Raw genomic sequence first — 17,190 nt, forward strand, 5'->3', positions numbered from 1 at the left:
GAATAAATTAACAACATTCACAATGCTCTAAACAGCTTTTGCCAAATGGCACAAGCCATTGTCTATGTATTCATTAATGAAGCCAAACAACGTGCTGTTTAGCAAAAAAAAAAAGTGCTATTTATGGTTCTATATCTCTATATATCACTATATAAATAGTATTTTTACTATGTGGCTATACATTCATTTATATACATTTTATATGGATATTATACACACACACACACACACACACACAGACACTGGATCTACTTATATGTATATAAAGGGCTCCTCCACCTTCCTCACAAGCACGCGGCAGAGCAAGACAAAGATGTCACAACACCACACAATCTCCAGGGCAAACAATTATGGACATGTACTGGTGCAGTACAAGCTGTCCTGTCCAAAAGACCCATGTCTATGATTTTTTCCAGCTCATGAACAAGGAGGGGGACTTAAAAGTCTCTAGAGTCAATTAAGCTGCAGCTGAATCCCATTGCTCTGCTTTGCCCCTTTGCTCTCCTTTCATCTTTCCCCTCACCTGCAGAACCAGCCTGTTCTCAGCTTTAGTGCCTGTTATATTCCCTTCCAACAGTAGCAAAAGGGAACACGTTTGCTTTCTGGGCACAAGTCATCTCAGCTGTTACTCAGGAATCCTTTAATCGCTTTCATTGCTTTCCATTAAAAATACAAAGATTCATCAGAGACACTTGTTCAATGGACTTGCCTACAAAGCTCTCCAAGATTTTTTTCTTTCAGGGTCTCTCTCTTAAGAGCATAAAATTTATCTCTGTGACATAAATTACATGGCTATGGACAGGAAAATTAGCCAGTAAAATTACTCCAGATACACCTTAACATGTCCAAGCCCAGAAGTCTCTCTGCAGCCTGCAGTACCTCTATACCCTGTGTCTATGTGCTTTTGAGAACCATTTTTTTCAGCTCATTTCTTGGTACATTCTCCCCTGACAGCTAAATATATAGCCTCCTCCTTCCTAAAAGACATAACTCAAACCTGTGACAGGGGACATTTCCCTTCCTTCTAAATTATTCCTCTTATGCTCCAGTGCCTGGGTCATTAGGCCAAAAGGAGCCACTCTGTTTTTCTGCTCCATTAATGTTTTTATCTAAGCATCTTCTCATAGTGCTTCAAGCAACTTGGCTAACAAGCTGTGTGCTGTTTGCCCCCCTCTTCTCTCCCTAGAAGAGATGAGAGGGGTTTGTGCTGTTTCGTGGTGCTTTTTTTACATTTGAGAGCATTTTATTTTGGGAGGGAGAGCTTGTTTGCTTTGCAATATTCAGGTTGCTATGTAATTATGCTAGAGAAGGTGTCTCAAAACACTATGGCTTACACCCAGAGAAGGAGGTGGTGTTTTTGTGATGCTCATCATCAGCCCATGGAAAAGCTTAACAGTATCAGATTTTCCCCTCAAAAAAAAGTTGAACAAATTAATTGCACCCCTACGGCAAGAAATCCCATTAAAGCAGAGGTGTAAGGCTGATGCTGATCCCAGAGCTTTAGATAGTCCTTAAGATAGCTCAGGCTGTATCTACAAAATGTCCTAAAGTGAAAGACAAAGCCTTTGAATTTGTACAGGTGTTATTCAAGAAAACAGCGTAGAGAGCACAAATCAAGTATAATGAGCTCACAGTGTCCTGTGCCACTGGCAGCACACACCAAGCACTTTGTGATGCCTAAAATTTCCAAAACACCACAGGCTTCATGGCTGGGCACATCGTGCTGAGTTACTTACACTGAGAGGCAGGAGAAGACAAGAGTGAGCAGTGGGAGGAAATCTCCAAGCCAACTCAAAATAACAGTGAAGGATTATCCAGGGGTGCTCCAGCAATCTCTCTCAACTATGGCTGAATTTGATTAGCAACCTGTGCCTTCCCCAGAGGAGTTTTCCATGTGGCTGCAAAGCCTCTAAATGGTCTCCTCTCTCTTCAGCTCTCTTTTGTGTTGTTTGGATTTTCTATGTAATTTGGGTTTTTTTCACAGTTTTTCATCCAATAGATTCCATCATTTCTGCCCTTTCCCATCACAGTGGGGCAGTAGGGTCACGGTGAGTTTGTATGGAAAACATGCCTGGTTGAAGCTTGGTCCTTTGAATTATTTAAGCTGGGCTGGGAGGCTGGGATCCTGCTGGGAGCAATCCCACGTCACCCCAAGAAGTGCCTGGACTGTTCCAGCTCTTTATAGCTCTGGGCAGCTCTGGATTCCTCTGAGCAGCTGAAACAACACAGCAATAAAGCACCCACGCTGTTACCAACAGCCCAGAGACAGTGCTTTGCATCTTCAAACCTTAACTAGTACAAATAATTTATATGTGATGACCCTAGGTGAATCACATACAAATAAATATATTTTGAGGACATTGATGCTGACACACTGTCTGCTGCTAAAAGAAGCAGGAGAGTCCCCTGCATAAGGCTGGAGTTAAGATTCAGATGTAATTCCCAATTTTCAGGTGTTGAGGCTTGAAAGAACATATCTTCAAATCCTCAACCTAAATTAGTGGGAGCATGAAGAGCAAGAAAATGAGAAAAATCCTGCAGAAAAAAAGTGCAAAGGAAAGGATGTAGCAGGGAGATGCCACATTTCTTTACCCTGTTGCTGCTCCTGTTCATTTACATCATTACAAGTACCTCCTTTTTGTTCCTCCTGGAGACTCTAAGACTGAAACTGTTTGGTTTCTCTCCAATTTGAGATATAAGAAAACCAAAACAAAAATAAAAATAGAAATAAGTCCTCAATACAACTAAGCCAGCATGTTTTCTGTCATTTGCTTCTTCTCATTTCACTCTTGAAAAAGGTATCTTAAGAACTAATCTAATGCAGTCCAGTTGTCCTAAACTGTTGATATTTTAACTGTGACCCGTGATATTGCTCGGGAAAAGATCAAGCAAAAGCAGTGAGCTATTGTTATAGAGGATCCCTAGCACTGTGCTCAGCTGTTCTACACATAGATCAGATCCAAAACAGAGCTTCCCAGTAGCTTTTTCTTAGCACATCCACTGTTAAAAAAAAAAAAAAAAAAAAAAAAGAAAAAAGGCCTTTTAACTCAGCCAAAAAATTCTGCTTAAGAGTATTATTTTGATTTAACCTTATACAATCTGTTTGGTGAGTAATTCTGGCATAAAACTCAATATGCAGCTTTCAACATGGAAACATCAATGAAAGGGCCTTCAAAAGTTTATTAACAATCTGTTATTTATAGCTTTCTTTTTCAAAAATGATTGGCACAACATTCGTAGGAAAATTATAGGAACCGCCAAGTCAGATAATAAAAAAACATATTGGTGTTAAGATTTGATGGAAAGATTTTAAGGAACGCTATGATTGCTAGAAACGAGACATATTCTGATTGCTAAGCCAGCTATTTGTCATTCAACAACAGCCCAATCACACACATATGTTTGCAAATTATTGTTATTGTTGTTAATTATTATTTACAGAGAAGCACTGAAATGCAAGGTGGTTTGAATTCCAGTGAAAATGACAGATCGCTGCCCCGAGGAATTTTTTCTCCCTCCTTTCACTCATTACCTGTTTACTAACAGGACCCGCTTAGTTCCAACTTGTTTTCCTGCTATCTAAAATGAGTAGAAAATTAGGTCCTATTAAGTAATCATGAATATAAACTGTGAGTCACCGGTTAAGTGAATACCATTACTGGCAATAAATTCAGAATCCTATTATAAATGTCTGTTATTGTCAAGCAGACCAAAACAATACTACTTTATTCAATATTAATTGTATCCTTGGATGCTTGAAAGGATTAAGTAACCCCAACTCATATTCTGCACGTAGTCAGGAGAACTGTGTGTGAAGGACAACAAAAATAATTGAGGTCAGTAACCAAGGTGGAGAGAAAAAGAGGCAAAAAGGAAGGAAGACATACATAGAGAGATATTTCAGCTCCTGTGTGAAAGCAGATGGAGGGTGAAGGAAGCAGACAGGCTGCTCCAGATGGCGGGAGCGGCGGCAAAGAAGGCTCTCACACCCACTGTGTTGTGGCTGTGATGGGAACAAGAGACTTTTGGTTAAAGAACTGCTGTAGGGCTCCAAAGAGTTGGGTTCAGCTCTGTCCACCACTTCTCCACCCTCTGGGTTTTGCTTGTTGGGAGTTTTTGGGGTGTCAACTACTGCTGTGGCTGCCAAAAAACACCAACGTTTTTGTGCATGCTTTGCCCTACACAAAGAGAAGTTATATTGAAGTCCTGAGGACTGAGATTAAGTGTTGGCCGAGGCAAGGATCACATTTTCCTAAGCAAAAAATAGCAGGAGAAAACCCAAACTGCCTATTCCAACCCAACCCCAATATCTTGCTGTCACCTTGCTGGTCAAGCACCCTCCTTGGCTGCACAGGCATGCAGGTGAGCAGGTATCCTCTGGCAGCAGGGAGCTCAGACAGGACCAAGGAGTACTTGAAAGAGAATATCCACAGAAAAAGAGACAAGGCAGGGAAAAAAATGAGGCAAGGCATCAAAACTAGCAGACAAACAGGCTAACAAGGGAAGCATGAGCACATATGGGAGCTGAAAATACAGCAACTATGTGTTTCCAGAGTTATGTATTCACCTGAAAGCTTTTGATTATTGAGTATTTTGAAATCTTAATTTCACATGATGAAAGAAAATTGGCCTTTAGGCTACACTGCTTCCCCAAACAAGCACTTTCCAAAATGCACCTGTGAACCAGAGTTGGAGAGCTGTCAAAAATCCCTTCCCACCAATGGCTGCCAATTTTTTTCCCCAATTGTCACCATCAGCCTTTAAATCCATTGGCCATCTTACTTTTCTTTCTTTCCCATTTCAATTCCAGCTGAACCCTCAGACCTATTATTTTCTGTAACTGTTCAAGGAAGAGCAACAATTTATATCAAAAGATAGCAACTCATTATTTTTAAGCCTTCAAGAGCAAACTGGATAGAAGCCTATGCCAGGAGATAGCAAACAGGATTACTTGGTTTAAAACAAAATGCATCACTTTAAAGGAGTCCTAACAGTATTTTTCTGCTTTTGCTAAATAGAATACACAAACTAAAACATCTGAGTTGTTTCACACCACTAAGTTAAACATTAATATTTGGACCTCGGCTTTCACTCCTCCCACAGATTTGAGAGAGCTGCTATTAGCACCTTTTAGAACCAATTGTCCCTGACCCCACATGGGTTTGACAGTGAGATTCCCAGAGTTATGGATTTTAAGGTCAGAAACTACCATGAACTATCTTCCTCTGTAAACATGGACAAGAGGCACTTTCCTGCTGCTTGTAGCCTGAGAGCTTTCAGAGCTCCCAGAAAATCATCCCAGAGGAGATGAGATCCACTTGCCTTCATGGTTTGCTCCAGTGGTTCATCAGTTTTGCTCCTGAAAACCTGCACCTCAACTCCAGCCCTTTGGGATACTGCATTTTCTCCCCTGAAGATTTTTTTTTAGGTGAAATGTTTCTTTAATTTAAAAAAAAAAAAAAAAAAAAAAAGGAAAATACTGAACTGAGGAAAATATGAAACAATCTGACAGAGCTGCTGCTGCCTCACTGAGGTGTCATAAAAGAGAGGCAGCAATTGCTGGTAATGTCAGCAGAAACTCGAAAATCAGACAAACCCCTCAATCATCACAGGGGGCATCAAGCCAAGGAAAACACAAACATCAATGTCTTTCTTTACGTCTTGAGAACTTCCAAAATCAGAAGGGAAGAACTGAGTGACTTGCATGGTGCCTCAAGTTAAATGGCTGAACGGGGATGATCCGTGTGTGAATCCTACACGAGTGCTTTTGGCGCCCGGCTGATGAAAAGGCAGGATCTTTGACCAGAGGCAACCCAATCTTGAGCCCTCTGGTACCTCCCAGCACCTCCCCTCTAGAGAGGGGCCCCTGCCAGGACCTGTCCTTCCCACCAGCACCTTCTCAGCGCTGGCAGCCAAGGCTGGCCCAAGGCACAGCCCCCATGAGGGTCTGACCACCCAAACCCAGACAGGGGCAGGAGGGGGATCGGCTCACGGAGTGCCAGGGTGAGGCCGTGCGGAGGGAAAGGCACCGTGAAGGACGTGAGAGGACAGAGACACAGCAGACAGCGCGTACGGGTTTGCGACGGTGTGTGTGCTTGTGGGCACGTGGGTGTGTGAGAGAGAAAAGAGATGGGAGAGGAGGACGAGGAGTGACTTCATCTCACAGCATGAACGAGCACGTACTGGTGTGTGGAAGAGCCACAGAGAGTGCCAGGAGCCCATCAAATGGCGTAAGAGTGTGGAAGTGACACAGATGAACCAAAAATTACCACAGAGCCCCTGAGAAAAACAGAACCACCCATATGTTTTTCTCTATACTGTATTTTAGGAAAGTGCTGGAAACTTATTTGAAGCATATTTGTCTTCCCACCCAGCTCTTACTATGTTATGCCTATATCCATGCAACTCCCTCTGCTATCCTTACTAAGCTTTGAGGAATCTACCACATCATTTTTAAGGACAGCACCAGTATTTTCACAGTTACCAAGCTTGAGCCTTTCTAAATATTAGAACTCTGATTTCAATTAGGCCTAATTACAGATATCTTAGAAATGTGGGGTTGATCTAATTAGGCAGATCAAGTGATGGAACCTTCCTCTTTGACTACTGGATGGCATGGTGCTTCTTATTATTTCTTGGATGTCGAAATCTAAGGGTTAATACGCCTGATACATAATATATTTTAAATGTGGAGGGGAAAAGTGATATTTCTGTGATCATTCATCAGATTTGTGCTACTGTGAAACTTCATGTCTCCTAAGGGCTGGGGCAGAAATCCTCCTCTCCATAAAGGCCCTCAATTCCCCTCTCAATTTGTCTTCCAGGGGAACTGAGTAGATCTACAATAGGTGAATTTGTGGATATTTAAAGAGACAAGAGTCAGATCTTCTTCTTTCCTCAAGCACACCTGTCTTGACTTGTAAGGGATTCTAAATTACATTAGTTGAGGATCTGGCCCATTGCTATGAGTTTATTTTATCTTTGACATTTTTGCTTATTTTTTCCTAGCTACTTTTTCAGGATTTGTAATTTCACTGTCAATGGCTCAGCAGCAAACAGGTCCAGTTCCAAAAGGGGCACTCAATGAACCTGTGCATATGGAGTGTGGTGCACTGTCCCACGTGGACTGGCACAGCCCAAGAATGGATTGGGACCATCATACATATTGTAATATAATAACATATAAACTATACCAATAATCATGTGTTATAAAATACACTAATATTGACTACTATTATCAAAATCTTTTGTTGGCACTCTTCTTTTGTTGTACCTGAGAGATGGCAGCCCCAAAAGGAGACTGCACATGCCTTAATATTTGCATAAATACAGAATGGGGTAAATACAGGTAACCACTGCATTGCTGGTACTTCTTTAGAAAAACATTATTGTCCAACAGCACAGAGCAGAGCAAACAACACAGACCTCAGCCACCAAAGAAAACAGCTCTTTGGGTGGAAAAGGGCTGCTTTCTTACATCTGGGCATGACATCCAATTCAATTTCAGCATCAATGTAGCTGGACAAGATTTACAAGGATGTGTAAATAATTTATTCCAGCTCTGGAAAGGAGAGCTGGGTACTCATTAGAGTTTCCTTGAAGCCCAAATGATGTCATGATTAACTGACTTAGGATCTTCTTAATAATTCCAGCAAATTTCAACTCTCCCACGTTAAAGATCTGCTGAAGAGCTTTTATTCGGATGAAAGGCTCTTTTCTGAGAACAAATAATTAATAAGGTGTACACATAGATTTAATATTCACAAATCAATAAACTTTAAATAAAATATGCTTTTAAAGTTTCTTTTCCACTTTCTTCCCTGATTTGGGGATTTAGTGCTTTTCTTTCTCTAGCCAATTTTACCACAGGCAGTTAAGACAGCTGCATGAAAAAGGGCTGTTTTTCTGTTAAAAGTGCTTTTAGCACTTTGGCATCCTGAAATGGAATGGCAGAGAAATGCAAAATACAGTTACTACAATCCAGTACATTTCATGTGACATGCCAAGTTTTTCACTCCATGCTAGAGAAAAATCTATTAGCCAGTGAGATCAAGTGCTGGCTGTCCAACACAGCTCAGCTTTACAGTGCAGGAGGGATCAAAGCAGATTTTAACCCTGCTCCTAAATAATGCCAGAGGAAAATGTTTTGGTGGAAATACTTTAAATCTATTTATACTTACATAGCTTAATTCCTATTTAAATACTTTCTTATCAATAGTTGAGAGTGTTTCCCATCATTTAGGCACCTGGACCCTGTGTATCTGCTGCTCAAGTCAGTGAACCTCCCTTCACTACCTTCAGTGGAAATGGAACAGGAACTTTAATGATTTGCACAGCAATGGCCTAAATTTTTTAGAAGCTTCACATCTTGGTAAGTCACACCAGATATGGTAGGAGCTGCAGGTGCTGCACTGGTGAGTGGCCAAGGACAGGACCAAAACTCAGATTCAAATCTTCTGATTATCAGCCTGCCCTTGCAAGTTAAGGAATGCACAACCAGAAGGTAATCCACGTGTAGGCTGCTAAGCACACATACATTCATAATTAAATATAGCTATGGCTGAAAAAGAAAACAGCTCTATTTTCTCTATGTGGGCCCAGGTTCATAATCCAATTATCTTAATTTTCTAAAACTTTCTAGATTGAGTGTTAAGTCAAGTTTGAAAACTTCACAGCTTCCACTCCCATTAGAAAGGACTTACTCACCAAACTGTGAGGCTCAGTTAATAGTCTGAGACACTAATTGGCCATATTTAATGAATTTAATTTGCAACAGCCATGCTAATATGCATAACTATTAACTCTGACCACCTTTACCTTCCTTGGGACCTACACCAGCTCCCATTAACTACAGTGGGATCTGGATCAAGGCCACAGCAATAATTCCTCCTGAACCTCTTCAGCAGCACAAATTAACCCTCTCAGGTGGCTTCAACACCGCAACCACGGAGATCTCAGAAAGCTGTACAGTGGGAACCCCACTGAATTGTCCTGCTGCTCCAACAAATCTCAGAGCATTAAAACTTTCCTCCCCAGCACCCCTTTGCTCAGGAAGGGCACTGCACACCTAAGGTGACAAAACAGGGCACGTCTCTCCCAGCATGAAATTCTCACAGCAAAAAGTCAATGAGAGTGACAAGAATACATCACAACACTTGGCTCTTATGCTGCATTTTGCTTCTTCAGAGACCTGGACAGACATTAATTTGATTTGCTAAGTCGGTGTTTTCCTGAGGGCTTTGCTATCAAGCCCATCACGGCAGAGCTGCTGACCCACCTCCATGTTAAACCTCCAGCCTGGCTCCTACTCTCAGCCTGTTTATAGGAAACCAGCGAGCCCGCAAATCAGAAATACTCTGGTTATCGGGAGCCTTCCCTTGGAAACAGAAAGAAACTCAAATATTACAGTCAAAACTTGTTCAGCTGTGTTTTGGAAGTGGCACGGAGCGTAGGAAAAGCACTACTTGGGATTAACAACGCTTCGTTTTGAGACACGCTTGAAGTTTCAATTGGAGCGGTGGGAACACAGCTACGAGGAGCGCTCGCAATACAACCCAACTCCAATCACAATGTACACACACACACAGCCCGTGTGCCGGCTCCTCCAGCACTCCCGGCTCCCTACCTTTATAATATCCCGAGAAAATCAGTTTAAACAAAAATTAAACTCTTTGCTCAGCCAAAAAGGCACCAGTCTGTACCCCACTTCCTTGCACCATCTGTGCGTGTTTTTTCTCAGCCTTCACAAAAAAAAAAAAAATAAATAAACCAACTCTAACGTTTTGCTAATCTTTATGCCCCGCCACTATAAATAAAACAAATAAAGCCGAACAACAGTTAAGCACCGTAGCTAAAACACATCCAATCCACTCCGATTATTTCTGCTCGTCTGTCCACGAATAGCTGCAGCCATCGGCTTTAGGGGAAGCGTGCAAGTCAGACCGCATTTATTTACAGTTGCACTATCAAGAAACAACCTTCCCCGGTCTCCTCTTTCTATGAATATTTTGAGACACTCGGGGTTTTTCCTTGTTATCGCTTTTTTTGGGGGGCATGGGGGGAGGGTGAGGGGTGATGTTAGCCCAGCTCCTGCCCCACAATTCTATTTTTCTCCGTGTTCCCAGGTCGCTCCGACTTCTTGCTCGGATGGATGCGCGGGGCGCGGAGCAGCAGCACCCGCAGGTGCGCAAATCCCCGCGCAGAGACCCGCACCCACCCGCGGGTCGACCGCGCATCCCCGGGGGAAGGGACAGCGCCCGCGCCCGCCACCGGCCCCGCAGCCAAACCCCGCCACCTACGTCCCCAGCGTCTCCTTGAACTCGAAGATCTTCTTGATGTCCTCCGCCTGCTTCTTCCAGGAGCCGCCGCCGTCCCCGTTCTCCCGGGCCATGGCCGCGCCGCGCAGCCCCGCGGATGCCGCGCCGCCGGCTCCGAGCCCTCGGGCGGCTTTTGCTTTCTTTTCTGCCGCGGCGGCAGCGGCTGCTGCTGTTTCTTCTTCTTTTTCCTCCTCCTCCGCCTCCTTCTTCTCCCCTTCCTCCTCCTCCTCCTCACACTTCCTGCCCGCCGCCGCTTTTATTTCCTCCGCGCTCCGGCGGGCTCCGCGAGTGTCACTTTTCCTGGGCTATTTCCTCCCAACTTTCTCTTCCCCCCCCTTCCCTCCCCTTCTCTCCCCTCCTCCGCACCCCCCCCCCCCCGCGGAGCCGCTGGCGGGGCTGCCCCGTCTCTCCGTCCTCCTGCGCCCCGCGCAGCGGCTGCGCGCACCCGCGTCCTGGGGTCACTTTGCTCCTTGACTGACCCGCCCCGCCGAAAAGTCCCTCTTTTTTTTGTTTGTTTGTTTGTTTTTCTTTTCTTTCTTTCTTTCTTTTTTTTTTTTTTTTTCTTTTGGAGGGAGGTCACTGTTTCTCTTCCCCCACCCCCGTGCGGGGCCCCATGGGATGCTCAGCCTGCCGGGCGCGGTGCGGTGCGGAGCGGCCCCGCGGGCGCAGCGGCTGTGCGTGGTTGTTATGGCAATGGGAGGAGGAGGAGGAGGAGGAGGAAGAGGAGAAAGCGGAGGAGGAGGAGGAAGAAGGAGGAGGCAGCCCCGCTGCTGCTCTGCTGCCTGGCGCTGCCCCTCCTGACTGAATGAAGATAATTCGCATTGCACCAAAACCACGCACGTCAAACGGGAGGGGAGGGAAAGCAGCGAGGGGAAAAAAAAATAAAAAAGGAAAGCCAGGAAGAAAAAAAAAAAAAGGAAAATTAAAAAGGCACACCACAAGCGGCCGTGCTGCCTGGACGGGCTCTGCGCGGGGCTGCGCCGGGATGCGCGGAGGCGGCGGTGCCCACCTGCCTCGCACACGCACACACAGTCCTGAGGTGTAAAAACATCCCCCAGCAAGGACCACCCTCACCCAGCACAGCCCTCGAAGCAAGGGGCACCCTAAGAGGGGTCAGGCAGCCCGGGGCCGGTGATGGGCGCCGCGCAGCCCCGCCGGGTCCAGCCCTGGCACCGCTCCCACCCCGCCGGCACCGCCGTCCGAGCCCGGCACGGCATCGGCGTCTCGCACTGTCACACACACGCGTGGCTGGGATTATTGCTAAAAGCAGCTTTTTCTCAGCGACACTGAGACCTCTAGCGTCGTCACATCGGGCATGGGCTGAGCTCTGATGCGGGGTGACAGGCGGGATTCGTCAGACATCAGAGAAAATTATAGTCTACACTAACTGAGAGATGTTTATGGTTAAGGTTTTGGCTTCAGTTTTACAATACGTAAGGCACTAAAAAGTGCAATTCTTTTGGGACACCCAAGTTAGGTGACCAAATCAGAGGCTTTGCTGTTGGCAATACAGGCACTCTGGTGCCTCAGGGGCAGCCCCAAATCTGACCAATTCCAAACCCGATCATCAAATCAGGACCTGAAAATAAATCCGAATACAAGGAGCTAAATAACATTTACTTTAAAACAAATATGACTGTATGCACTTTACTGTTTAACATGCATTGTGTCTTTTAACAGATTCCTTAAAATTCTATTCTGGAAGCTGATTTTCCAGATTTCTTGTAATTTGTGAGCAGAATTTGCACAGTGTCAGCCTATGAGGCTTTCTCTGGGTGTGGGCTAAGCTGTGCCTCTCATCTCAAAGGGGCTGTGGCAGAGGTGGGCATTCGTAGGTGGGTGAAAGTGAGTACCTGGAGTACAGGTTGGGGTGTTTGGTCAATGCTACCCTCTGCTGGGCAGAGCCACTCCTGTGTGGCTTTGCGTGTGCCAGCTCCCGCGGTTTTTTACTGCAGCCCTCTGATGCTTTGGTGGCTGTCCAGCCTCATGGACAGCCCAAACATCTTGGGATTTCCTGCGATGGATGTTTGTGTGCTGTCACAGCATGAGCTTTGGAACGGATTTCCTTCTGCTCCTGACTTACTTCCATCTTCTCACTACCCTCAGGATTTACAGTTACTCCATGGAAGTGTCACCAGGAGTCCCCAGGGAGCCTCACAACCCCACTGCATACCTGGGAAATGAAAGATGTGACTGACCTAAAAACATGCAGCTGACTACCAAATCCAAGTTGCCCTTCAAACAGCACCGCTGTGACATTTTCTCTCTCTTTCACATGTAAATCATGTGGTATTAGAAATGCCATGCTCCTGCCTTCAGGAGGAGATTGAGAGAGTGTGAAGCCAGGAAGGGCAAGTGTGATGGTCTGCCCTGACTTCCAGCATGGTGGAGGCCAAAGAGCTCCATCCATCCAGAAGATGAGCATTGTAACTTACCTTGGGGCTATGGCATCCCAAAATCATCCACCGCTTTTATTTATGACACCACATTGGTCCCTATGGCATCACATTAAAGTCTCACTGCACAGACAGTGCCATCCGCTTCTCCATTTCAGCTTTCAGCGAGCAAAACTTTTACTTAAAATTGCTCAAATCCTTGCCAATGATGCAATTTCTCAGCATCAAAATTGTGTAAAATCTAAATTCTATTTTCCTTATTTCTCCTACACCCTTTGTATAGCATTAATGTGCTTTTTGTTGTTGTTGTTAAATAACTCATATTTAGAAGTCTCACAGTTAAAAACTCACAGTTTAGAAGTCTCTGGAGGCATTACAGTTTTAATAAGAAGTGTAGAAGATGCTTCTCTTAGGCAGGGACCACTGGCACAATAGACCATAAAAACCCCTTCAAAGTCATTACAGTCTGTCATGTCACCCTGAATTTAGGGAGTCTGTAATCTTGCTTGACTGACAGGCTCCTGCAGAGCTATTGTAGCTAATTGAAGAGCAGGTATTTCTAAAAAATTTAAATCTTACATGGAAAGTTCTCTCTGGAGTGGCTGCAAGTAGCAGGGTGTGCTGCAGCTGCGGGGAGCTGCATGGCTGCATTCAATGTTTAATTACCACAACCCAATTACAAGAACAGTAATAGAGCGGTAAAATGAAATGCACAGAAATGCCAGCATTAAGACTGACAATAAAACATCAACTCAAGCCCTTTTAGTGGCTGCACAGAGGCTATCTCTCATTACCTGGGCCTGCTCTGCAGCTCTGCCAAGGGCTGTATCAGAAAACAGCTAATGAGCAGGTGTGGCTGACGTGTGTTTGAAACAGCTGCACAAGCTGCACATGCCCCCAGCCACTCCACGCAGCAAAACACCAAACCCTGACACTGCAGATGGACAAGTTCCAACTGGTTTTTAAGGCCTTCTCTGGAAATAATGTGAATTTAGGGGAGAAATTCAAAATTGACTTCTAGATGAGATATTTTATTTCAGGATAAAGTGATAGGATTTTTGAAGCAGTGTTTAAAACTCTATTGTTACTGCTTGGTCCCTCCAACTGATTCTGGGGCTGGTCGTGTATGGTTTGGCTGTGCTTGGCCACGTTCACTGCTGACCCTTCATATGGGCACTGTGCAAATCAGTTTATCATGAGCATAAATAAAGGAGTCATGTCTGTTTTTCAAGCTTTTCCACTGACAACCTGGTTTTCCTGTGCTTAAATATCATAATATCAGACCTCTTCCCCAACGTCATTTCTGAGTCACACAATATAATCTTCCTTTCCAATTACAAATTAGCACTATTGATGCTTTTCTGCAAGAACATCAGAAACGTGGCTGTGGCTCAGCTGCTGGGGTCCAAGCTCAGGAGATGAGCACCCACACGTCCTTGGCCATGTTTAGGGCTAAAACCTCACGTTCAAGTTCCAGAGCAGCATCAGTGTAAAGTAAACAGCACTCAAGCCCACAGCTGTTCTCTGCTGCCTTCCCTACCACGTAGCAACCTCAGACAGTGGGTTTTCTGCTTATGACAGAAATAAATTGGGCCAATCCCAGTGAGAAGGTGGATTATTGTCACACATACATAGGAGGAGCCAGTTTTTTTTAGTGCTGGTCTGCTCCCATGGGCAGTGATAGCAACGCTGTCATACACGAGTGTAGACCTTGTCAAGAAACTCAAAGCAAAATGACATCTTGGATGCTTTGTAGCCTCTGAGACAAGCCTGAGATGAAGTAAAATCCTGGGGCAAGGCATCTTCAAATTTGGCAGCACAGGTCTTAATTTTTTGAGATGCCCGGTCTGACTAGCACGGTAATATTTCCATCCAAAGTCACAGCATTCCTTGGCATTTCCAATGGTAGGGATGCTGCAGCTCCAGCCTGTGCCCCATTTGGAAATTTGGAGGAAATCCTCTTGGGTATTATGCTTAGTCATGAAAAAATAAAATTATGACAAACTTTGCTTGCATAAAAGAGAGAGACAAAATTGTTTCTCTTAAATGTAAATTTCAAATGTTTATTTAAATGAGAAAATTGTTTATTTTTAAAAAATAATAGCTGCTCTTTCTTTAACTGGATAGTAATTTTTAAGACTGCAGTTGGAAAGGTGCATTTTGATGGGGAACCACAGGTTTTGGATTTTCACCACAGGTGAAACTATTGGATACGGCTGGGTTTTGATGTTTTCCAGATCAGTTTTGACACCACAAGTTCAGTACAGAAAAAGATAAACTTGGGTCTAAGAATGTCCACAAGAGAAGGCTGAACCTGCTGCTGCTGATGCCAACAGCAGTGCTCCTTTGAGCTAATTTAAGTCTTCTCAGTGATTTTAGGGGACTTTGACCTGGTCTGTACATCAAGAGGATGCATGTGAAGAAAGGAACACAAATCCATGCCAAACAAGAGACTTCTGCCTGTCTTAGGCACAAGGTTGTTTTTGGGGGTTTAAGGGTTAAATATAATCAATGTCCTTCCACCACCTTTAAGCACATTAAAGCCTTAGATCAGTTTAAGCTCTGTAAGATGGCCTAAGGCCCTTGCTCATCCTAGGTAAAACACTGTCCTAAAACATGCAACAGCAAGGGAGAGGAGGTGGTAGATGGTTTCTGCCATTGCTGCTTTTCTCAGTGGGAGGAGGGAGTTTAAATTTCTGTCAGGTTTTTAACCATTTCTGTAAAGAGGAATGAACAAGAGCTGATATAGATGTGAATCCTCAACCTGCAATTAATTGCCTGAAGACCATCTGGTGCCTGGTTAAGCTCCCATGTGCTTACATTACTTGTGAGATTTACAGATGCCAGCCAACCTCTTTAAGTTGCTTCTCTTCCCTGGTTTTATTCTCATCAGAATAAACCTCAGAAGTTAGAGGACAATAGTTTTGACAACATGGGGCTGCTTGTTTCACTTTGGAAAAATTGCTATATAGGAGAATAATAACCAGGCTAAATACATCACTTAGAGGCTGCTGTGCCATGTGTGCATTGCAATAACTCTTTAAACCCAGGGTCGTAAATCATGGTCATATAAAAGTGTAGTGGGAGGAAAAAAAACCCTATCACTGCCAAAGCAGAAGAGAGAGAAACAACAAGGGGGTGTTGATGGATGTGGGCAATGGGAGAGCTGGCAGGACACAGACAGGGAGCAGGGAATGGATGAGAGATGGGCAGGACAGGGAGAGGAGGGAAAGGAAATGTTCCCAGGGACAAAAGTTAGAAAGGGCAAAACCACACACCCCACTCAGTTCCTGATGTTGAGCTCTGGGGTCCCAAATCTTGGTGTTTCCCTGGTGCCAAGCACCCAGTGTGAAATCACTGGATTTTTCATAACCTTAGAGAGCTGTATGGCCAACACAACCCTGCTCACACATCTCTTCTCTCAGTCCCTGGGCTGTGAAGTTGAAGGTTTGGCTCAGGATCCAACAGGCTGCACCTGCTGAGATCAGTGATATGTAATGAGATAAGTACTGGTAAAAATGAGAACTGGATCTTTCTCTAGTTAATTTGGCAGAATTGGCTTTGCATACTTGAGTTTTGAGGGGAATACTTTGGGACTTTACTTCTCCAAAATTTATACTGAAAGAATTTTGGGTGATGAATTAAAGATTGAAAAGCTGCAAAAAAAATATATATACATAAAAAACAGGGTTCCTAAATACTTCCAATTTGACACTGTAAAATAATTTAAATTGGAAAAGATCTTTAAGATCATCGAGTGACAGCACTCTCAAGGCCACCACTAATGTCCCCAAATGCCACATCTACATGTCTTTTAAATACCTCCAGGGCTGGTGACCCAGCCACTTCCCTGGGCACCCTGTGCCAGTGCTTTACAACCCTTCTAGTAAAGAATTTTTTTTTTCTAATATCCAATCTAAACCTTCCCTGGCACAGGTTGAGGCCGTTTCCTCTTGTCCTGTCCCATGTTACCTGGGGGAAGAGACAAACCCCCACTTGGCTACAACCTCCTGTCAGGGACTTGTAGAGAGTGATAAGATCATCCCTGAGCCTCCTTTCCTCCAGGATAAACACCCCCTCAGCTGCTCCTCATCAGGTTTGTGCTCCAGACCCTTCCCCAGCTCTGGTGCCTTTCTCTGGACACGCTCCAGCCCCTCAAGGTCTTTCTTGTCATGAGGAGCCCAGAACTGACCCCAGGATTTGAGGTGTGGCCATGCCAGTGCCGAGTACAGGGGGACACTCATTGCCTTGGTCCTGCTGACCACGCTATTGCTGATACAGGTCAGGATACCCTTGGCCTTCTTGGCCACCTGGGCCTGCACTGATGGCCAGTACAGGTTTTCTTGGTTTTTGTTTGTTTTTTTCCCAAGGATTTCTCCCTCGCTCTGAACAGTTCAGCACAGGAAATTCATCTGCACAGCAAAGGAGCTGCCTAAAAAATTCTCCTTCCTATTCCTGCTGCCCCAGGCAGGGCATTC

The 17,190-nt window shown here is 44.6% G+C and overlaps 1 protein-coding gene across 3 annotated transcripts in view; it reads right to left on the minus strand.

Moving 5' to 3' along the window:
• CAMK1D (calcium/calmodulin dependent protein kinase ID) overlaps positions 1-10,633 on the minus strand; it is a 208,240-nt gene extending 197,607 nt beyond the window's left edge. For all 3 annotated transcript variants that reach the window (XM_053977898.1, XM_053977897.1, XM_053977896.1), the window contains exon 1: positions 10,299-10,633. In XM_053977898.1, the coding sequence (XP_053833873.1) occupies positions 10,299-10,390 (92 nt within the window). In that variant the 5' untranslated portion in view covers positions 10,391-10,633. The remainder of the gene's footprint in view (positions 1-10,298) is intronic.
• Between the last annotated feature and the right edge of the window lie 6,557 nt (positions 10,634-17,190).

This window comes from Vidua macroura, chromosome 5 (assembly GCF_024509145.1).
Source record: "Vidua macroura isolate BioBank_ID:100142 chromosome 5, ASM2450914v1, whole genome shotgun sequence".
Classification (NCBI taxonomy): Eukaryota; Metazoa; Chordata; class Aves; order Passeriformes; family Viduidae; genus Vidua; species Vidua macroura.